The 22236-nt window shown below is 46.8% G+C and overlaps 6 protein-coding genes across 6 annotated transcripts; 5 read left to right on the top strand and 1 right to left on the bottom strand.

The window, feature by feature from the left end:
• Positions 1-1179: 1179 nt before the first annotated feature.
• On the top strand, positions 1180-1741 carry EDB93DRAFT_1095927 (uncharacterized protein; the record flags this gene model as incomplete). The annotated part of the gene is made up of 2 exons (XM_041446744.1): positions 1180-1341; positions 1391-1741. The coding sequence occupies 2 exons, from the start codon at positions 1180-1182 to the stop codon at positions 1739-1741; spliced, it is 513 nt and encodes a 170-aa protein (XP_041301405.1).
• A 606-nt stretch (positions 1742-2347) lies between these two features.
• EDB93DRAFT_1068962 (uncharacterized protein) lies at positions 2348-6307 on the top strand (the record flags this gene model as incomplete). Its single annotated transcript, XM_041444942.1, has 5 exons — positions 2348-2612; positions 3670-4124; positions 4158-4387; positions 5991-6109; positions 6162-6307. Coding segments are annotated over 5 exons (1215 nt in total), but the record flags the coding sequence as incomplete, so codon positions are not given.
• A 4157-nt stretch (positions 6308-10464) lies between these two features.
• Positions 10465-13165, top strand: EDB93DRAFT_1184401 (P-loop containing nucleoside triphosphate hydrolase protein). Its single transcript, XM_041450759.1, has 3 exons — positions 10465-10921; positions 10988-12124; positions 12172-13165. The coding sequence occupies exons 1-3, from the start codon at positions 10711-10713 to the stop codon at positions 12993-12995; spliced, it is 2172 nt and encodes a 723-aa protein (XP_041301403.1). The 5' UTR covers positions 10465-10710; the 3' UTR covers positions 12996-13165.
• Positions 13166-14555: 1390 nt separating this feature from the next.
• Positions 14556-15727, top strand: EDB93DRAFT_169069 (uncharacterized protein). Its single transcript, XM_041455574.1, has 4 exons — positions 14556-14627; positions 14686-14858; positions 14912-14986; positions 15036-15727. Exons 2-4 carry the CDS (start codon positions 14785-14787, stop codon positions 15682-15684), a joined length of 798 nt encoding a protein of 265 aa, XP_041301402.1. The 5' UTR covers positions 14556-14627; positions 14686-14784; the 3' UTR covers positions 15685-15727.
• Positions 15728-15989: 262 nt separating this feature from the next.
• EDB93DRAFT_1184396 (small subunit of acetolactate synthase-domain-containing protein) lies at positions 15990-17462 on the top strand. Its single transcript, XM_041450758.1, has 4 exons — positions 15990-16276; positions 16333-16528; positions 16577-17024; positions 17075-17462. Exons 1-4 carry the CDS (start codon positions 16011-16013, stop codon positions 17179-17181), a joined length of 1017 nt encoding a protein of 338 aa, XP_041301401.1. The 5' UTR covers positions 15990-16010; the 3' UTR covers positions 17182-17462.
• A 94-nt stretch (positions 17463-17556) lies between these two features.
• EDB93DRAFT_1256628 (uncharacterized protein) lies at positions 17557-21893 on the bottom strand (the record flags this gene model as incomplete). The annotated part of the gene is made up of 9 exons (XM_041453976.1): positions 17557-19196; positions 19245-19389; positions 19447-19635; positions 19691-19864; positions 19924-20067; positions 20116-20265; positions 20321-20425; positions 20487-20666; positions 20796-21893. 9 exons carry the CDS (start codon positions 21891-21893, stop codon positions 17557-17559), a joined length of 3825 nt encoding a protein of 1274 aa, XP_041301400.1.
• Positions 21894-22236: the final 343 nt, after the last annotated feature.

The raw sequence follows: 22236 nt of genomic DNA, 5'->3' as shown, positions 1-22236 counted from the left end.
CGTTGGGAGGCAGAAGTGAAGGCCTGCGAGCAAGCAAAAAAACTGCAACTGTTAGAAGTAGCACCAGGCCCAGCTATTAGTATCTTACAAGCGAGCATACAAAGGCTCGTCGTTGAGCGCTGGGATGCGAGGTGAAACAGTGCGAGAAGCCAAACAGGCACAGCTTTTAGAGGTACTTCTGGCTGCCCATGGTATTTCCAAACTAACGTAGCACATCAAATTAGCTAGTATCAGAGACAAGAATTTAACATACTAGAATTGGTCATTTGCTCTCTCGATCTTGTTCTCGCTAGACGAGGAAGATACACTGTGTTGGGAACCAGGCAGGTAAGTAGCCAGGGTAAGCACACCTCATGGATCATCCTCAAAAAAAAACTGTACCTGATTGCGACTTGGCGCATGGATTGAGTCTAAACGAGGCTGTAACTTTGGCATACAGATCGAGTCTAAACGAGGCCGTAATCCATAGGTTTGTGAGGGTGTGTCTGGTGGCAAGACTGGGACTTGCACTTTGTGAGGGCACATCTGGTTGCAAGATCAGGGTAAGCACACCCCTCCCAATCAACAAAACAAGCTGCGCACCTCATGGATCGTCCTCCCAAGCAACAAAACTAGCCAAGACTTGCCGTACTTTCCAAAATCAGGGTTGTGTGGTGTGGTGCTGGATCAAGTGGTGGCGCGGCCCGGTAACTGCGCCCAGTTTAAGTCTAGACCAGGCCATTGAAAAAAAATGGGCATACAATGAGACAAGTCACACAAGACCAGTGCAAACTTATACTCACCTACTATGTCACACTGCTGTGCATTTTGTGGCAAGGAGTTCCCTACGAGGGGGGCATCAAGAGAAACATAGCTAACTGGCCTAAATGCAGAAGGGCATGGGAGTTAATGATTGAAGAAAAAGACTTGGAAGACAATGCACCTTCTATGGAGAACCATGATGCTGGCCACTCATTTTCCCCACTTCGCCGCTCACGGTCCAACTCTTTCAACTCTTTCAAGGCTGATGAACATAATCCACCGGCACCAAAAAGTCGGCGTGTGACAGTCGAGGATGTTGCTGATGAAGGTGAGGTAGTGGAAGGTGGTGGGCGCTATTTCAAGCAATGTTCTGATGGTGGATGGGCACTGCAGGAAGGGGAAACTGAATTTGAAAGGTACCAGAAGTACAAGGAAGGCATGGGTGAGGACGAGTGGGCTCCATTTTGTGACGAGTACGTACCCTATTGTGTTTATAGCCTCTGCCTGACTTTAGCTGCCAGGGAAGAGTGGGGTCTCGCCGAGTGGCTTGTAAAAAGCCTTGGACAGACTCGAACCAATGAATTTCTAAAGTTACCAATTGTAAGTTTGGCATCAAGCACCAAAAACATTGTACTGACCAGCGTGATAGACACGAAACCAAATGCAACCTTCATTCCACAACAACCGATCATTCCTCAAGAAGGTTGATGAACTCCTGCATGGAGCCACCTGGAGCTGTAAGAAGATTAGTGTTCAGGGAAATAGAACAGACGAAAAAGGCAAACCGTTGCACGAAGATGTTGAACTGTGGATGCGCAATCCTGTAGAGTGCATCAAAGACTTGATCGGAAATCCTTTGTTCAAGGATCAAATGGTGTACACACCTGCTTGCGCATACATGGACTCTGCAGGACTCCACCGAGTGATAGATGATATGTGGACTGCAGATTGGTGGTGTGACATGCAAGTAAGCACCATACCAAAAAAACATCAAAAATGACAAGCACTGACCTGTGTTGTCCAGAAAAAGGTGCCGGAAGGAGCAACCATCGCGCCAATTATTCTTGCAACAGACAAAACGAGTCTGTCGCAATTCTGAGGCGACAAAATGGCATATCCTGTGTACCTCTCTATTGGAAACATTGCTAAAGAAAAATGGCAGCAAACATCAGCACGAGCGACAGTCCTGATTGGTTACCTACCTTCAGGAAAGCTTGACTGCTTTACACCTGATGAACGCTCCCTTGCCAACCACTGACTATTCCATCATTGCATGTCCCTCCTCCTTCAACCCCTTGTTGCTGCAGGTGAAGACGGTGTTGAAATGGTGTGCACTGATTTGTTGATCCATCGAGTGTATCCGATCCTTGCTGCGTATGTAGTGGACTTTCCAGAGCAGTGTCTGGTTGCATGTTGCAAGGAAAACCGCTGTCCGAAATGTGTAGTTGCGGTGGATGAAAGAGGTGATCCACTGGATTTGCTGATGCGGGATCCTGCAGTGATAAAGGGGATATTAGAGAAGCGAAAGACTGGTCACCATCCTGCTGAATTTGAGGAATTTGGACTATGCACTGTCTATGCTCCGTTTTGGGCTAATCTCCCCCACTCTAACATCTTCCTGGCCTTTACACCCGACCTCCTACACCAACTCCACAAAGGCATCTTCAAGGACCATTTAGTTAAGTGGTGCCTTGATATTGTTGGCGAAGAAGAAATGGACACACGGTTCAAAGTGATGCCTGATTATCCCGGTCTTCGGCATTTCAAGAAGGGAATATCTATGGTAAAGCAGTGGACGGGGACAGAACACAAAGAGATGCAGCGTGTATTTGTTGGGCTACTTGCTGGCGCTGTCTGTTACGACTTGGATGGTATCTGTTGGCGACGCTCAAACAGAGCTTGTGTCGTCAACGGTCGAGGACGTCCTTGGGCTAGCCCAAGGTTAGGGGTCGTACTTGGCGGGTCTTCAGCAAGTACGATTTGACGCCTATGTCCAAATTGGGTAGCTTATGTCACGCAGGTGCGAGACGATAAGCTATATCAGCCTAGGCTTACGACACCCGAAGGTTAATCGTAAGGATCGTCGTTAATTAGAAGGACAGAAGTCCGACTAGTTTAACAGGAGCTTTGCTCGTCGACGGAGTCGATGAGTAAAGATCGAGACTATGGACTTATCCGCGAAGAGCAGATAAGAAGATAGAATATAGACTGCTGGCGAGGCAGAAGGATCACTCTGGTGAGAGTAGGAGGTCAAGAACCAAGTAGATTCAAGTTAAGGAATATGGTACATGGTAGCGAGTTTATATAGAGGACAGGAGGTGTATTAGTGGGTGATAACTCGTACTACCGGGAGAGGCAATCGGTAAAGGGTATAACCATAACAGGAAGGCACGTTCGGTCAAGGTAGAACGTGCTAGATAAGGAAGTGAGTCAAAGATCGAAAATAAGAAGTGAAACGCGCAGGGGCACGATCGTGCAGCTGCGGATCTAAGTATAAGTCGCATGTGCGACTGCGTACCGAGTCAGAGATCAAGAAAGGGAACAGGGCAAAGGGGATGCGTTGTGCATCGTATCATAGGTTACCGTCCGGACGGTAAGGATAAAGGGGACTGTCCACAGGATCAGTCAGGTGGTGGAACAGAGCATGGGTATGCTTCGTCAGCGAAAGGGTCCGGCCAAATGTACTGGCTTTGCTGCAGCGATAGGTAGAGAGCGAAAGGGAATGCGAGGATGACAAGGATGACAAGGGTAAGGTCAGGGTAAGGGTATGACGCGAGGGCTGATACTAGGAGGATTAGGAGAAAAATGGTAGGGGCCCAAGCGTCTAGATGTTCTTGTAACACTGTCCCTAGGTAAGCTTCAATTGTTGCTAAGCACGAGGTTGGTGCTGACATGATTGTTTTGGTTTGCTTACCAGCCAAGTGTTAGTAGTTGCACGAGCAATTCTAGATTTTTCATACTATGCTCAGCTTCGAGTTCACTCAACTGAATCCCTCAATGGCCTGGAAAGCGCTCTGGCGATATTTCACGCCAACAAGGACGTCCTGCAGCAACTCGATATTCGCGAGCATTTTAATATTCCCAAATTACATCAGCTCTCTCACTATGTTCAGTCTATCCTATTGTTTGGTGCTACAGACGGCTTTAACAGTGAACTTGCTGAACGATTGCACATCGACTTTGCCAAAGAAGCATATCGTGCCAGTAACAAGCGTGACTATGAAGAACAAATGGCCTTATGGCTCCAGCGCCAGGAGGCAGTCTTCCTGTGTGGTTCCTACCTCAACTGGCTGTTGGAACAGTCTCAGTCGGCACCAACCAATTTCACTTGTGACCACGGATATGACTCAGACTTGGACTCAGAGATGGAAGGGCCAGACACTGTCCCTGTCAATACACTTCCCATCCTCCCTGAGCAACGAATGGTCCATTTTCTCGCTAAGATGCCTGCATATCCTCAGTGTTCGGTTCAGCACCTCGTCACTGCACATGGTGCGTCCATGTTCCTCCCAGCCCTTAAGTTGTTTCTGCGCAACCACATGCCACACACTATCATTACCCCTGGTCTGCAAGACCGTTTTGACATTTTTCGACAGGTAGTAATCACTGCTCCACCTAATCCACTCATCAGTGAGTCACCGAGGCAGTGGCGTGTTAGAGCCACGCTGTCCTGCATGATGTGGGAATCATGCATGGACATGAATACTAGGTGACCCTCAAAAGATAAAGTCTGCTAGCTTAGTCCTCAGACTAGTCAACCCATACCTTGGTTTCAAACCATGGTCCATATTTCCAGTTTTCCCCAAGTTTCATGATCTGAATACGTTTTGACGGAAAAAGTCTAATGTGAGATGGGAATCACATTTAGACCTAGTTGATGTGAGAAGGGAAATGAAGGTTAAGGTATAGCCTTGCCTTTGGCTTATTCACTTTGGCTAGAGAAAACCATAGAGAAAAGTACAAAGCCAATAAAAAACCTATCCAAAAAAGACCGTGTTTCAATTCCTGCCAACTGTCTTATTTTTGCTACCTACTTTTCTCTAGTGTTTCTTTACTTTACTTTTTCATTAGGATGCTTTGACTCACCTGACACTTCATAAAATTGTACCCATAGGGTATGATGTCATTATGATGTCATAAGATTCCACAGATACTCCTGCAGGTATTCTGTTGAAAGATATTATGTCATCAAGCTCTAGATTATTCTACTCTACAATGACATCATTCATGATGTCATTTCCTTCTAGAATATTCTGCTCCACAATGACTCACTCTGACTCACTCATGGAAGGTTCTGGAATCTTTTGCTCCACAATGATGTCACTCTTGATGTCATTATGATGTCATTACTCCACATTCCAGAATGTTCTGCTCCACAATGATGTCATAGCTCCATCTTTCACTTGTATTTTATTCTTTTATTGGGTTTGACCCAATATTTTGATTGGTCCTCCTTATTTTTTATTGTTTGTGAACCTAGGTTACTTTCCCACACAAAATGTATATAAGGAGAGCCCATTCTCCCCCCAAAAAAATATGATCTCCCATTTGTAGCAATCTGCCTATCAGATATTTCACTTGCAAAGTTAGTCCCTTTGAAGTGAGACAAGTGCAGGGAAAAGAATTCCCTTGAGATTATAAGTTTCTTACCTTAGAAACTTATTTAGTGCTATAGACCAAGCATTCTTGGTCACATATATTGTCTTTGAGACCCCTTTGTCTCATTGCTCTGTGCCCTTTGACTAAGCGATCTTAGTCATCTATCATATTGTTGAGACCACGTCTCACTAGTTGTCCCATAGACCAAGCGATCTTGGTCAAGTTATAGTCCCCTTTGTTCAAGCGATCTTGAACATATATTGTATATTTGAGATCATTTGTCTCACAGTCAGGTGTCCATAGACCAAGCGATCTTGGTCATATTTCGTATATTTGAGACCACATCTCACTAGTTCCAGTATCCAAGTCCAGAGCCTAGAAGGAGATTTCCTAGGCAAATACATTCCAGAAACCAAATTACGTGTCTAGAAGCTTATTCCTAGACAAGAGATTTGAGTTTCAATAAAAAAAAGTAAAGCTCCAGCTAGGTTGATCTTTATAAAAAGATTAGTTTAGCGAGCCTCCCAAGAACTCACACGTTATCTACCACGAAATAGGAAAAGTCGTAGACCGTGTTAATCGAGGACTGGCAAGCAGTCTTATCCAAAGTGTAATTGTGGTGTCATTACATTTACACGACTTTATATAAGACCCTCGGTTATTAAGACAACACCTGAAGTGCTTCCTGGACGTGGACACAAGCCTGGATCTCCCGCTAAGTTTGATATGGCCCTGACAAGCAATGGCGTTCAGCCACGCACTTTAGAAGGTGAGTAACTATTAGTTGAGCTGTCAAAAAATTCATGTTGATATCTTACTAGGTATGCGAGTGGGACAGGTTCACATTATTTTCACTCTGCCATGTCAATTTGGGACCTACTTGCAAGCCTTGGCTTACATTGAGTGGTTCACACCACTCAGGGAGCCGGACCACTCATCTGGCCTGCACCAATTGTCGTGTTCAACTCGTCGGCTGCACCGGAATGCAGCGGTGATACACATCGACGAAATCGCTCGTCCTTGCCATCTTATTCCGAAGATGGGACAAGCTGTTGACCGTAAATGGACTAGCGCAAATGTCTATGAGTCCGCAAGTGATTTTTACTTAAATACCTTTATTGACCTTGATACATTCTGCATGTCCGCTATTGATTAGTTTTGTTGCTACTCAGCTACTATTGACTATAGACTTTAATTTGACTATTGTGCCTCCAAGTGTCTGCTGTAGCCTGCTGTAGTCTGCTGTAGCCCGCTGTAGATCTATATAGTCTGAGTCACGGCTACATCAGGTACATAGAACTATGGTAGCTATGTAGTGCTACATAGCTCTCTCCAGGGCTACCACAAAATTTGTTTTTTCCTGATGATGTTTGGCTCGCACTTCTTGTTGGATGTTCCAGTGGGATATTGTTTGGAGCCATACATTGTTATCTGGGCTGGATGTACTCTTTTGAATTCCAGCATGTTTACCGTTGGGTTAGCCTTATGCTAACATGTGCACCGCTTATTTTGCTCCTTTCTGTAGGGTGTAACATGTGGAAGGGCGACAGTGTCAGTGCACAAGATGGTAGCAAGAAAATTTTGTTTCTTGCTTTTCTTGGAGCATTAAGTGTTGTCCTGTATTTTGTTTTACGGGTTATATTATTCGGCTATACGATACAGAGCTTAAGGCTGTCGCTGCCTCCTGGCATACATGACACAGTAACCTGGACCCAGTATATACCACATTTTTAGTTCATCTCGTGGTCATAATAGAATATGATAACTTGCATGTTCTTCTGCAATAACCATCATAAATCTGAAGTATGATTGCTGCGTAATAGCTCTCCCGATATGGCAAGTGGAGAGATGTTTCGATGCTAAACAGTAACTCATTCTGAACAGTATGCCTAGAGGGCCAGACTTGGGCCAGTTCACCAGAAGGTGAATATTGAGCGCAACTGACCCAAGAACTACTCTGGATTAAATCTCCTTGCATCCGCCACGTTTGAGTGCACCAAACCCCAACCAAACCGCTTACTATTATTTGACCATCTTGTGATACTGCCAATGCCAACTTGAACACTCAATCACTATGCTCTTCCATCTTCTTCAACACAACACCTGTCTCCAAGTCCAAAGATAAAGTATCTGGTCCTTCGAGCCTATAACCATTCATCGCTTATTGGGGAAGACTATGGCTGTCCTTACGGTCTCCTCTTCAAAAGTTTGAATGGGTCTGGTGCTTGGAATGACTCGGAGGTCCGACATTTTACTGGAGATTGATAGTGTTGGGCACGGTTGACACTGGGTCTTTATCTGACAGGTGCATGTATTGTGCGCTTTTATGCTGCTTCACCACCCTAACCTACTTCAGTTCCATAGACACAAAGACAGTTAGCCATCACCGTTCCGGCAAGAATGCTATCTATCAGTCATAACTGCCTTCCTTGATTGCACTGGGTACATGTGTTTGACTTTGTCTCCACAGTTTCCAGAGCATATCCCCTCCCATCCAATGGCGATAGTGCATTTTCTACTTCCCAGCCTTCAAGTTTGACTGAAAGCTATCTATTTGCACAGATTGCCGCATGAATATATTCATTTCAAGCTGTTTCTCCAACACTTCATCATGTAACTTGTCCAAGAGCATAGCTCACTGTAATAACAGCATCTCCTCATCTTGTCAACGATTCCCAAGATCTGCCTATGCACCAGATGCAACCGAATTTTGTTTTCTCCCGTCTCTAATTCGCTCTTCATGAAGGAGTTTCTGTCCATCGAGACCTTTTTTTCCAAATCCTGATTTCAAAGCTGCCAGCATTGCTTCCAGTGCTTTGCTCCTCGCCCATCTTTATTTTTTCAGGCATCCCCAACTTCAGTCAATCTTGTTCGCCTATCACCTTCCCATGCCCATCATTGTTGCAATCCTCCACCATAGTGTTCAAGAATGGTGTGTTATCAATCACGGACCCAGTCCTCGACCCTTCTGAGACATCAAGTGAATGTATAACATCTGATGGATCTTTCACGGTACAAGAGCTTTCAAGTCCAAGGTCTCACCTTCGACTTGCTGTAGACTAGTATAAAGAGTCTGCACATCATGTTCATGATGTGTTTTGACTCTTTATGCCCATGATCTCTGAGGTCCAAAGGACATCAATGACAAAATCAATTATTTGCACTGATGATTGTATTTTCGCAGTGCTTGCTAGTAGCACCTCCTCGTCACATTTCACCTATGCTGGACCTCTTGCTTGTGTGCGTGGATTATACCAGGCTCACTAACAGCGCAGAATAGATTTCAGCCAGAATACCTGTCTCTTTTTCTGCACATAGTTTCCAACAGAGTGAACGTTTCAGGTAGATCATAGTTGTGGTGCTATGAAAAGTGTTACACATGGTAGAGTCGAGATTTTGTAGAATAGACTTATTTCAGACAGATAGAACAGTCCGAACGTAAATATATTTGGGGGTGGAAATGATCAACTGTCCTAACAGTAAAATAAAGGAGTCCTTATATACTGTAGGTACGGAAACAATAGGAAATTGAGTGAGTAAATGTAAGTATGACACCTTATAAGAATGAAGGCTTTTTAGGAACACTACAATAGTACATGGCTGGGTGTTTATTAGGGGTGTCGCGGAGGCAGGTGAATTCATTTTTCCTTCGCAACATCTTCCTAACGATTGAATCCATAGCCTACGTTTTACTTGTCGAAGATGTTTCTTATATTCTGATCTGATATCCATCATTGTGGTAGTGGGTGACTTCCCATAGGCTAAATAATGCAGAATATCTTATAACAGACTTTGAAAATCATTTGCAAAAGATAATCTGTATAAAATACTAAACCGTAACACATTTGGAATAAAAGAATGTGTATGTCCGAATTTTTTCTTCATCACAACTAGTATGCTCTGGTGAACACATGGAAGAGATGGCATTGCTCAATGATGAAGAAGATGCGAGAATCACCTTGTTATCCTCGTGCTTTTATATGTCTCCCAAATTGCTGCCATCAGATGTGCAGGCGATTCTCGAAGTTCTAAGTCATTGATAGCAAAAAAAACCTGTGATGGTTGCATTAATATGTTAGCACACACATGTACATTGAGAAGTAAGATACTTAACTGAAGCCTAAAAGATGGATGGTGGCTGTTACTGGACAGATACAGGCAGATTGGAGTCGGCATTGCTCAACTCCTGGGCTGGCCGGTCGCAGTGATACATATTGTGCAGTCCTGCTGTTGCAAATCTTGAAACTTCAGTATTTTTTCACTGAGGAGCATAGGTATTGGACCGCACTTAAAAAACTGTATAGTCGAAGACATTATGATGAGGCAACAGCTGTCAAAGCTAAAGACGAGTGAGGCGAGGAGTCCTAAGTGGTAGATTAGTCAGCGGATAGCTGAGGCGTTAGTGGCCCAAAATGGCCTAAAACAGAAATAATCCGTCAGATTATTCTGTAAGGGCCCCCCCCCCCCTACAGATTTAGAGTTTATAAGAGGGTCAAGAAAATAATCTTTTGCAAATTCAACTCAAATGAACAGCGGCATCGCGGCACGACTTCCTTAAATGGGTTTTTTTTATTCTATTCGTGTTTATTCCGGATTATTCGAGCCTACAGGAAGTCACCCAATCATCCATGGGGTTTATTGGTTTATGATCCCTGGTGGAAAACTAAGTGGGCTTCACTCTAGATGGTATTAGTCGCCACGATTGCATAACTTAGCTGGTAGATGGTCATGAAACTTATCTATACCACATTCCGATGGCTATCGTACTTGCCTATCTATATGGTGATTGTACGTCAAATTGTTTACAATGGTGAGAAATACCGTGACCATGTTTCGAAAGACTACGGCCTCAGAGCCCATAGCCAATATGCCTGATTTCCCTTTCTGCCTGAGCATAGTTTCTTTCTTGCAGATGTCAGACGCCCTGGCCTAACTACTGAAGCGGACCTTCGATCAAACGATACCCTTGGTGTGAACTGAGATCCTTGACACGACAATTCATTGATAGGTGCGTGACGACCTAGTGATGTAGTCCTTCTTGCGGTCTTGTTATAATGATTGACGCTATATACATTGTGACTTACAGCACTTGCGAACTTGAAGCTCGAGTGCTGCATCTAAGCTGTTAACACGAATCATATTTGAAACTGGTGAAAAGTATTAATTATTTCATCTGAAGTTCTGCGTAAAGGGAGCGGATTATTATATATATCCTGTAGCATTGAGAAAACCGTCCAGGACTCGTGTTGCGACTTGAAGCTGTTCGATATCTGATTTTATCCTTGTCACCGCCTCCATGCGGGTTAGCATCTAGAGGCTTTGTTGGACGCTCAAATTGTGCTTTTGAATTCGGTTTTGCTCGCTTCCGCCATGCAAGGAGCTATATCCACTTTTGGACAGTTGTATTTTCTTTTCGACGCCGTCTCGCAACTCTCGATTTTCAGCCACATGGCGTCGTTGCTGGCCATACGCCAGCTTCTTGGCCCCGGGAGCTCAGAAATTACCTCCTCGCAGTTCCACACCTCATCTATCGTGCTATCTCAATTGCGCAAGAAATCCAAAAAACCGAATGGCAAGTCATGTAAGTCTTCTATCTCTAATTTCGATTCTCCTAGATATCAGACACTAATTTTCTTTCTTCTACTAGCCTCGCCACCACGCACCCGTCTTGCGAAGTCGCTCCAGCCAACAGGCAAGGCAAAGAAGCTCGGAAAACTCGAGATAGCAACATCTCGTCCAGAATTCAAGCGTGATGTCGTCCCGCATGAAGGCCTCGCGCCGCAACAACGTGCGAGCCCACCTAGGCGGATAACCTCGGAACCGAGATCTATCCCAAGGCGCAGGACACCAAACGACGATGCGGACGCTGATGCTCAGGTCAAGAACTGGGCCATCAAAGCTCACTCGGAACGAGTAGACAGGCGCAAGGCCGTCGCACGTCAGCCTCCTGTCCCTCAAGTCAATCCCTTGGAAGAGGAATTTGATCTGGCTGCACCGGCTTCCTCCTCGAGTAAAGACCTTCCCACTCGATTCTCTTCTCCGCCCTTGATGCCTGGGCTGTTGGAAAGCTTACAAGAGACACTAGGAAAGGAAGCAAAGCCAACTGCTATTCAAGCGTCGTCGATGAAACATTTATTTAAGGAACACGTGGAGGGCGAGAAGTACAAAGAATTTCTTCTTGCGAGCGAGACAGGGTCAGGAAAGTCGATAGCATACCTCCTCCCAGTATTGCAGGATCTCAAACGCACGGAGCACGAACAGTCCAACGCCGTTTCCCACAATTCATCTCGCAAACCTTTGAATCCACGTGCGCTCGTACTTGCGCCTACGCATGAACTCACTCGCCAACTTGCAGGCTTCGCGAAGAAGTTGTCTCACGTCATTAAGTTGCGCGTTATGTGCGCTAGCAAGGCGAACACACCCAGTACGGCCAAGTCTAGTGGAACCGCCTCGAAGATGAAAGGAAAATTCGAGGACGCTGGCGCTGCGAGTGACGCCGAGTTCGTCATCTCAAAATCTTCCCGTGGGTCAAGACCGGTAGACCTTCTGGTGGGTACACCGATGAAGCTTCTCGAGATGGAGCGCGGGAGAGGCTGGAACTGGGAGGAGCGAGCAAGAGAGCGAGCAATGAGGATAGGGAAAGCCAAGTCCGAAGAGCACGAAGATTTAAAGGAAGAAGACGGGGGCAACAAAGAGGCACCACGAGAGTTCTGGGTTGATGAACCTGAGATGGGCTTGGAGAGTGTACAGTGGGTGGTTGTAGATGAGGCAGACGTCCTGTTCGGTGCGTGTTTAACTCAAGCTATGCACAGGTTTATTGACATTGTACAGATCCGGACTTCCAAGAATCTACTCGCATGCTTCTAGCTGATATTGCTGCAGCGCGTGGTTCGCCTGTTCCAGTAATCCCTTCCTCGGCTCTATCCTCGACTCCAGATTCAGAAGCGACAACCACAACAATTTCCTACCCGTTTAATTTGCTTCTTACCAGCGCCACAATTCCTACATCTCTCGCTACGTATCTTTCAAACTATCACCCATCCCTCACCCGCCTTGCATCTCCCCGGCTGCATCACCTTCCTTCGACCCTTCGCACAGAGCACACGTCTTGGACAGGCGGGAACAAAAACGCAGACATTGAGCGCCGCATCCGTCGCGTATGGGCCGAAGATGCTCTCGTGCACTCCAAGACCGCGACCAGTCCCGGCCCCATCAAACTGTCCAAACTCCTCGTCTTCTGCAACAAACGCAGCAAAGTCGAGCAACTGGCCGCATTCCTCGACAGCCGCGGGATCAAATGTGTCGCGCTCACCGGTGGTGCAGAGGCACGCAAACGAGGGTCGAACCACCATCTCGATGGGTTCTTGAAGACGGGTGGGCCTGTAGCGACGGGTCCCGGTGTGTGTGATCCGGCTCAGACGCCTCATGTGCTTGTTACGACCTCGCTTCTTTCGCGCGGGTTGGATTTTTCGCCGATGATCAAGCATGTGTTCATTGTTGATGAACCGAGGAATATGATTGATTTTTTGCATCGTGCTGGTCGTGCTGGGCGTGCGGGAGAGACGGGGAAGGTGGTGGTGTTTGGGAGGGCGAAAGGAAGGGGTAGCGGCCGGACGGAGGATGTCAAAGAGAAAGTCAGGGCTGTTGCTGGATAGATGATGGTGGTGGGTCGTTCAGTTGGTACAATTATTTCGTGTATTATCCATAGTTGTCTGATAATCCCTACTCACGGTTTTGCGTACTGTGCATTTACATAGAGACAATCCTTTGCGTTGCTAAATCAATCTCTAATCACAGTCAACCTTCAGGGTGCTGTTAATTTCAAGTAGTGATACTCGAATTCGGACTAGTCCAGATTGATTGCCATGGAAAATTCTACATTAAAAGCGGAGTCCGGACACGATGCGTCGATGTTCCCCCCTCGGGGTACGCCGTTGCATAGAGTCTTCTGATCACATCAGAAATCCATCACGAAATATCAACAACGAGGATGGGTCATGGTCATGGACATTTCGGTGAAGCGAGAATGGAGGGTAGGTCACTCCATCTACTGGTCGTACATGTAAACTAACATGTATATCTTATCAGCTCAAATAATGTGACTCGGATCTCAGAGGCCGAGCTCGAGAAGGTTCACGATTAATGTTCAGCGGTCTCCGAGTTATATGTTTTATCGCAACCGTGATCTTTCGCGATCCGAGCCTTCTTCCTGGATCCAGCCTGAGGCCCTGAGAGCCCAGCCGCAGACCCGGGATGAGGCCAGAAAAAAATTATGCGAGCACAAAGTCCTTCAAGTTACTTTTTTACTGCTGTGACGGTTTTGCTTCAAGTTGACGGTGTTTTATGTTTGACTTTTAAGCGTGTTAGCTTCTCACTCATTCTATCGCCCTGAGGGAATCGTGCCAGTGGTTTCTCTTAGGTTATGTGTTCAGTACTAGTGACTCATACACGACCCTACTAAGGCTCGGCTGTCCAAATGCCACGTTTATTCCTGTACTATCCCTGAAATGCGCATGAGGGAATGCCATAGTTCTTTCGAGAATCTTCGTCTCCAGATCGTGATCCTTACTACCAGTCACCATGCGGTATACTAATCTCGAGCGATCCAAGCCCAAGTCGACCCTCGTATTTTTGAAGCCCTCGGGAGCGCCCAGACGTTACTTATGTCACGTGCCAATGACTACAGGGCTTGAATGTTAATCTTTCAACCTATCATCAATTCGTATATGGCCCGTTACTCTATATCGTAACAGCTGTACGCTCATTGTTTACATCTTCCTACGCTCGGATCTTCGAAATGAAAACGAACTTGGTCACCCATTTGGCATGCGTTCCGACAGGATGGCGGCAACTGTACGTTGAATGTTAATGAGTGTCTTGGAACCTAGATAGCCATCGGGGCCGCCGGTACCTTAAATGGCGTCTCTACTGATCTGGAATAACTCCCAAGCACTTTTACCCTAGCATCAGACCGAAAAACTTCCAGGTCAAGAAGCGAGAAGCTATCACTCATGTTCCTCCACTCGGGGTTGCCGACATACATTCCCACATGCCCGCAGCAAGTATGTGTTCCTTTCCTCTCAGTTACGAATTTCTCTCATTCCTCGCTACCGTATTATGCATATGTAGCCCGACGAAGTTTATCTATGACATACTCTGCCGCGTGAAGGCCTGCGCGTACACACGTACCGCATCTTAATGCCCGGTCGTTCCATCACCGCCTGGCTGATTGGCAGTCATTCTCATTGGCCCCTCTCATAGCGCTGTACGGCACAAACTTTTTGCATGTACGTTTCGCAGAAGGTTTTAGACTAGCTGCCGTCTTAGCTAACTCGGTTTCCTTAGGAGAAGGTCGCCGATTGGATGCCTTCAGTGGTATAAAGACATGTCCAGTTTCCAAAAATCGCCATATTCAAGAAGCCTCCACTGCCTTTTCTCTCAGATATGGACACATTGCCTCAATTACCGCGGTCTTCGTCGTCATACCTCTTGGGGCAAGACACACACGTTGACGTCAGGTGAGGAGGTTATCATTTCTACCAACGAGTACTAGTCCTCATGCTGTGTCCAGTTTTTATGATGGGCGGTTCACCGACATCCGTGAATCACAAACTCTACCTCGAGGGTTTGACTATTCGGCGCCGACGTATGTATTTCTCGCGACTAAATGACCTTGCCACTCATGTGTGTTTCAGGAACATGGCGCACAGTCATGCAGGTTCGCAGGAATATTTCAATGGGCCGCCCCTGATTGACACCAGGGCTTGGGAATCCTTGTCCCGCTATCCTTCGGAAAACTTCCCATGCAACTCGCCGTTAGCACCCGATCATTGGCAGTACAGCCATTCTTTATTCGCGGGCCATGAATACCCTACATCTGACAACTACATGGCTGAATCCACTCAAAGCGAGTGGACGACGACGCCAATTGACGCTCATCAGTGCACGCCGTTCGTCCTGTGTCCCCCATCTCCTTCAGTACCCCGAGAATTACATGTGCCTCTTTCTGTTGAACTGCATCAGGAAGATAGGGCGTCGGATGACACAATATTCCGCTGCCCGCTGCTATCAAGTGATGGAACATGCTGCAATGCATTGATCCCGTGCAACGAAGCTCGCATCACAGCGCACTTGCGCACCACCCACGCGCTACGTGCGAAGCGTTTTGAAGTCATCAGTTGTCTGTGGCCTGGATGCATGTGTAGCATGCAAGCAGCTAGCATTCCTCGTCATATCATCACGCTTCACGTCAAGACACGTTTCCAATGTTCGTACTGTGGCAAAAGCCTCACGCGAAAAGACGGGAAGTTAAAGCACGAGAAGATATGTCACGAAAAACCGTGACTCACTTCCATTTTTTCTTTCGGGTTATTGGCTGGTCGATCAACTTTTGTGTAGTGCTTCATCTAAACTAGGATTCCCTTGCATACTAATTACGGCTCCTCAATGTTATACCACGTAGTTTGTTGGAAATTTGAACTTTCACGTGCAATCCCCGAGGGGGCGCTCTGTATGGTCGAAATTTTTCTTGTTGACGAATTATGACTGCAAGGTTGCCCGCTCAAGCCCCCTGAGGAACCAGCATAAATATTACTAAGCAATTTGATTTGATTTGATGATTTCTGAATGAGTCAGTTTGCCAGCAAACTTCTTCTGGTCACCAAGAAGCAATGTTTGCATTCCGGTCGCGTTGCGCGTCCCGCGTAACGAATTCTCGATTTTTCTCGACTTCGACGCGCCTTCGCTCACCTGAAGATCCACCAAAACCACCCCGCCCCATCGATGACTCGACCTCTGCGCTGGACTACAAAAGAGCACAGCGGACACGTCCACCACCTCTTCCTGCTACAGACCTTCCAAGATCTCAAAGTGCAGAAGAGGCTGTGACGAACATCCTCTATAACACCCCTCCTCCAAGTCTGCAGCCTTTTAAAAAGTGTATTTTATTCGCAAACCGAGCTTTTGCGACTTTGCTAACGGAGTCTAATATAGACATATTTTTAATTGCTTGGTACAAAACGAACCTGGTGTGTTATCCCGCGTGTCTGGTATCCTTGCTGCACGCGGGTTCAACATCGACTCTCTGGTCGTGTGTCGGACTGAAATTCGGGATTTGAGTCGGATGTCCATCGTCCTTAGCGGACAGGATGGTGTTGTGGAGCAGGCAAGGAGACAGCTAGAGGACCTCGTAAGTCATTTTGTACAGCGCTCTTTTGCTTTTTTCATCGCAGAATAGGTGCCTGTATGGGCTGTTCTCGACTATACGAATACTCGTGTTATTACACGTGAATTGCTCCTCGTAAAAGTGTCCATCCTTGGTCCCGAGTACTTGGAGGATCAACTCGTAGGTGGACCCTCGCATGAACCGAGGCGGGGTCCCCACCCACCTCATCGGGAGACCAAACTTGAAAAGGAAACGACGCTCGCTCACAATTTCGAGCGTGGTGCCCACCCTAACTCTCACACAGAGCCATACAATCCACCCCCATTAACGCCCTCCGAGGCCCTACGCATCAAACACCAGCACCTCCAATCTATCTCCGTCTTATCCAACCAATTCGGAGCAAAGATCGTCGATGTGAGCGAGAATAGCGTCATCGTCGAGCTCACGGCAAAAACAAACCGCGTCGTCGCGTTTTTGAGTTTGCTCAAACCTTTTGGAATTTTGGAATCAGCTCGGACTGGTAAGTTTTATTTTTTTGATGTGCGTGAGAGTCGAGTTGACTGTTTATAGGTCTTATGGCGATGCCGCGGACACCCATCACGCATTCCTCGGATAAGTCTGATGATATGGCGGATGAGATTGGTGTTGTGGACGCTAGTTTGCTCCCCCCTGGTTAGGTTGGTCAGTCGAAGCGTCTGATATATGTATTGATTAAGATATGTCATACCAACAATTCTATATAGCGAGGAATTTAGAGAATTCATATCTGCGGTGATCTTGTTGTTCTCTGTGGAATGATATTATGAACTAGCAACTGACGTCCAAGGTCAATGATACGTACGCCGGTACGTGTACGTTCGGGGTATTCACACCCATGAGCATACGTTGATAGAGTGAGTCGATCAACGCGACAACCATTGATGGCGTTGATCTGGGGTTTTGTAAGCCCCCATCGTACGTGTCCCAAACTTGCACACGTTTGATTTTTGTTCACCATGAGATGGGCTCTGACGAGTATCTCTCAGAGAGGTTTTATCTTTACATAAATACAGCTATAGTATCTCTATGGAACTGACGTTCATGTTGTCAACGGAAGCTATGTCATTGATTTGTGCAATGATGTTATGGTCCGACGCAATCCTCTTGTATTCTCCGATACGCTGCTGCGCTAGCAAAAATGCGCCGAAAGGCTGACCAAGGTGAACCATCAATCGCAACGCTCGCAAGTGATGCTCCTCTTCTACAGGCGGACTGCCGGGCAACTCGTCAGAGCCGTCTGATTGAGATCTGGGCTCGGACAAGCCCTCTACACTGCCTTCATCGTCTATAAAGTCGAGCTGTTCGAGGAGATCACGATCCCATGGACGAACAAGAAAGAACGTTTGTCGAGAGGGTTTTGCCCGCGAGAACTGAGTTAGTGTCTCGCCGGTAGTGATCAACAGGTCTTGAAGCCCATCTGCTTTGACTCCATATATGAAATGAGTCTCCTGGGCTGGACCACGCCTCCGCCTGATTTCCGCGACACGGAATGAGATGCAAGGTAGATGCAGTCTGCGGTTGGCGAAGCGAGGAGCGCTCATGCTCTTCAGCAGGGCATAGAGTTTTGAGGCCAAATCCACAGCCACAGTATTTTGTCGCAGTAAAGAAACCTCCATCTGAATTTCAGTTTCAGACAAAGATGGCAAGGTGCATGGTGCGGCAGCATATGAGGTAATGTCAGCAGGAAGACAACTATTGAACTCGGATGACTGTCCGACCCAATCGAGGGCAGTAATGTCGCCCGACCGAGCAACAATCTCCTGCAGGAGACGCCCGATCGCGTTTGCCTTCTTCTCGCCATAATCCACAGGTAGACGGACGCCAAAGACGCCAAACAAAGAGTATGCGATGTCTTCTTGAACCGTTGTAACACGATTTGACGCCCATTGAAGTTTCTCTCGTGCACCACTCATCCCTGGGGAGAAGTTGATGAGGGCCTGTCGATCAATGCCAGTGGCGACCTTCAACTCTTCCATTATTGCGGATGACTTTTTATGGTTTGGAGAGTGATCGTTAAGATATGGGGTCCAATCTTTCTGATAAAAGATGACGATTTTGGAGGCAAGGAATTCCTGAAAGGTCCATCCTCGTCTGTTCCACTCACTCATCTCTAGACCGCCAGACTTGATTGAAGGCAGAACATCCGAAAGGTAGACAATCGTAAGCGCTGAGTGTTGATACCAGACGAACATGGAGTTCAGCGATTGTTGCAGCTCGACGTTGCTGGTCTTGTCGATGCAACATGTATCGCTCCATGCCCAGCGGTAACCTGCATCACGAGCAATTTCACAGAACTTTCGCAACTTTGCGATGCCACCAGGAAAATTCAACTTGTATACAACCTTGCCATGGATGTCCTGTAACAGCGGCTCCTTCCCTTCCCATCTATGGGACAACATGACCCAACGGAAGTAAGTCGCCACCGCTTCTGTGATGTGTTCCGTTTGGAGGTTTGCGCGTTTCATAGACCATGACAACCAAAGTTGATTGTGCTCCGCACTCATTTTGAAGGCGCTTATCTGCGCTTCACGGTCACACAAGAGCCCAGTAGCAGTATTGAGCAGACGAAGCGGGGCGGTATGGAGTTGTTGGTCAATGGCCCTTCGGATAACACCTTCTGATTCAGAGGGACTGGCATACCGCTTTCGAAGATCTAAGGGACGGATTGAGCATTCAAATAATTGTGCTACTGAGGGCTTACTTTGTAGTTCGACATTATCTGCACTTTCCAATTTGGCGAACATCATTCGGAAGATCACGATAGCATCATCATACCGTCGTGCGCCTTCAAACGCTGCGAGCTTCAACTTGTATCCAACATAAGACGAAGGGTTGAGTTGGATGACCTTTATATATACCAAAGTCAGCATTTGATTGCAAAACATCCTGAGGTGTCATCGCACCTTCTGTGCATCAACAAGTGCTTCGTCCCATAGCATTTTCCTCAGCTTTGCCTTACTGCGACTTGCGAAGACAGCGTCAGATGCAGAATTTACATTGATTACCGCCGAGTATAAGTCAATCGCACTGTCATAGTTGCTTGCAGCAAGGGCGGCATGTCCCTTGTCAAGGCAGAGCTTGCTACATTCTTTCTTGAAAGCTGAGTGAGATGCGGATGAGGATTGTAGCTTGCATGACGTCATGAACTCCAGACTTGCCGTTGGACCAGTCAAGGCAGCTAGCCCTCGTATCCCTGTCAATCTTATCCATCATGTCTCGGTATGAATTCAGGGCCTCGGCAAGCCTGCCTGCTTGATGGAGCGCAACGCATCGTTTCTGGTGCGCATTTTGCCACAAGGACTTCAAGTCCCATCCGAAGAGCTGCGCAAAGCACGGAGTTCGACATGACAAGCATGCTCGGATAAATCGTATCAACATACCACCACAAAGTCCTTGCATACAGGATGAATGGTCGACGTGGATGAGAGAGCATCGGACTTGACAGCAGCAGTGAAGTGGTTAGCAGCGTGGTTGTAACGAGCGTCATTCATGGCATTGATACCGAGTTGAACATGCAGATATACCTTATGTACGAGATCAGTAACAAGGTTGATCAAGAACCTAATACTTACTTCCACAACCCGGCACGCAAGGGAGTCGGGATTCAAACACATTGCAGCAAGCTCTCGCACAAATACGATTGATTCTTCGTGTTGGTCCGCATTGAAAAAAGCGATCTCCTGAAAATAACGAGTTGAAATACGGATTACGCGAGAGAAAATCTAATGTTGCCTTGATCAAGAGAAACATTATCTTTGAATCTTCGTTCGTGAAGACGGACGCGAGATCAAATGCTATTTTCGCGTCCTGGATGTGGCGTTTTCCGTATAGGGCGATTCCCTTGGAGATATAGCCTACCAATGAGGGCTGAATGTTGATGGACTATGTGACGGAGGGAAGTTGGCCTTTTGTAAGGGAACCGTAATATATCAGTCCATCTCACCTTGATTGCATCTTGAAGCGCATGGTCCCAGTCACATTTTCGTGCCATAACGAATGAGCGGTTGGCATACGAGACGTAATTATTAGCATCAGTGTTGATTTCTCGTGTAAACAGTTGTTCAGCGGTAGACAGATCCCCCGCAATGCATGCATCGTCGGCGGTCATATTGATATTGAGAATCTGGGCATGAAGAATGTTCGAATTGCATTAGAAGAGTCGAGGACGGAAACATGCCTTGGAATCAGAGACTTGAGACTTAGAATAAAATTGGATGTTAACGTGTAAAAAGGCGAATGAGGAATAACTTACATCGTTTGGCATCTTATTATCTAGATGGTCCTTTGGGAAAGCGTCCTTGTGCGAGATGGGTCGATGAAGGGACAGAAAATGAACCGGAGACTCGGGGTAGCCAGATAAAAACAGAGATATAAAAATCAAAAGCAACAAGATAGCTTCATTTATGTAAGTAGCACCTTCCTCCTGCAAAGCATCTTTGGGATCTACTGCCCACTTTGTGAGCGTGTTATTGTCAGTGTAATAACTTCCACTGAGAATGTGTTTGCCGTCTACGGAGAAAGTGAGGGACGCTGATGATTGCTGGAAGATGGCAACGGGTTGTCGATCTGACAGCCGCCAGAGACGGATGCTGTCAGATGCACCGGAAGCAACAAGTGTGCTATTAGGATCAACGGCGAGGGCCTCGATATAATCGGTGTGGCCCGTTGTCCAGGGATCACCGACCTGCTGCCAGGTCAATGTATCCCACTCTACTATGGCTTTATCAGTGCCTGATGAAAGAAGGCGCGTGCCATCTGGCGTCCACGTGATCGCCGCGAAACCGCTCAACAGTTTTGTGACATATTCCCTGGTGCTTGAATTATAAATTTCGGTATCCCATGATGTTCCGATGGCAAGAAGTTCTCCAGATGGCGAATACCGAACATGGTCGACCTCGCTCCTAAAGTGGATTACCTGTAGCACTTCCCAGGTTTCGGTGCACCACAGCTTCAACGTTTTGTCTGATGAACCAGTGGCCAGCACTTTTCCATCAGGAGAAAAGTCCAGTGAAAAGATCCGATTGAGGTGGGTGCCATACCTGACATAGTTTTCGATGTTTCCAGTGAGTTGCCCACCTGTTTCTCCATTCCAGACGGTGACCACTCCGTTCTGATCACCGCTTGCTATCAATTGCCCATCTCGTGATACCGCCAATGCCGATATCCAACTGCTATGCCACTCCATCTTCTTCAACATAACACCTTTCTTCAAGTCCCATATACGAAGCGTGTGGTCCCACGAGGCCGTGACCATTCGTCTTTTGTCAGGAAAAACTGCGACTGCCTGTACGCGATCTCCATGACCTTTAAACTCTCGCTGGGGTGTGGTGCTTATGTTTGGCTCCGACATTCTACTTGGTGTTGAACACGGTCGAGGTGGACTGGAGAAATCGTGGGTATCTTTTTCCAAGAGGTGCGTGTATTGTGTATTTCATGCCGTGTCATCGGCTTCATTCGCCTCGTGTTTCTGTAGACGCCCAAAACCCTAGGTCACTGTTCGCCTCCGTACCTCTGAGAAGCGTTGTGGCGCAGCCGCAACCCAAATCAGGTAATTTCTGATTTGTGGACTTTTGGTGATGTACCCGTAATACGTATTTCTAGACAATATACCCTCCCTGCGCATCTGCACTGTGCACGTGCGTTCGACTCTTGCCTCCACACTTCTAGGATGCATCTCCTCGCATCTAGTTCTG

The sequence above is a fragment of the Suillus bovinus genome, assembly GCF_016758785.1.
Source record: "Suillus bovinus strain UH-Sbo-P2 chromosome Unknown EDB93scaffold_130, whole genome shotgun sequence".
NCBI lineage: Eukaryota > Fungi > Basidiomycota > Agaricomycetes > Boletales > Suillaceae > Suillus > Suillus bovinus.
The sequence above is the reverse complement of the archived record's forward strand: the minus strand, read 5'-3'. Positions and strand labels throughout refer to the sequence as shown.

Coding starts and splice junctions, on each gene's coding strand:
- EDB93DRAFT_1184396 (XM_041450758.1), top strand. CDS start 16,011: ATGTTTGCATTCCGGTCGCGTTGCGCGTCCCGCGTAACGAATTCTCGA. Junction 16,277..16,332: donor AGTCTGCAGCCTTTTAAAAA/GTGTATTTTATT, acceptor AGTCTAATATAG/ACATATTTTTAATTGCTTGG. Junction 17,025..17,074: donor TTTGGAATCAGCTCGGACTG/GTAAGTTTTATT, acceptor GACTGTTTATAG/GTCTTATGGCGATGCCGCGG.
- EDB93DRAFT_169069 (XM_041455574.1), top strand. CDS start 14,785: ATGGACACATTGCCTCAATTACCGCGGTCTTCGTCGTCATACCTCTTG. Junction 14,859..14,911: donor GACACACACGTTGACGTCAG/GTGAGGAGGTTA, acceptor TGCTGTGTCCAG/TTTTTATGATGGGCGGTTCA. Junction 14,987..15,035: donor TTTGACTATTCGGCGCCGAC/GTATGTATTTCT, acceptor TGTGTGTTTCAG/GAACATGGCGCACAGTCATG.
- EDB93DRAFT_1184401 (XM_041450759.1), top strand. CDS start 10,711: ATGCAAGGAGCTATATCCACTTTTGGACAGTTGTATTTTCTTTTCGAC. Junction 10,922..10,987: donor AAAACCGAATGGCAAGTCAT/GTAAGTCTTCTA, acceptor TTCTTCTACTAG/CCTCGCCACCACGCACCCGT. Junction 12,125..12,171: donor TGAGGCAGACGTCCTGTTCG/GTGCGTGTTTAA, acceptor GACATTGTACAG/ATCCGGACTTCCAAGAATCT.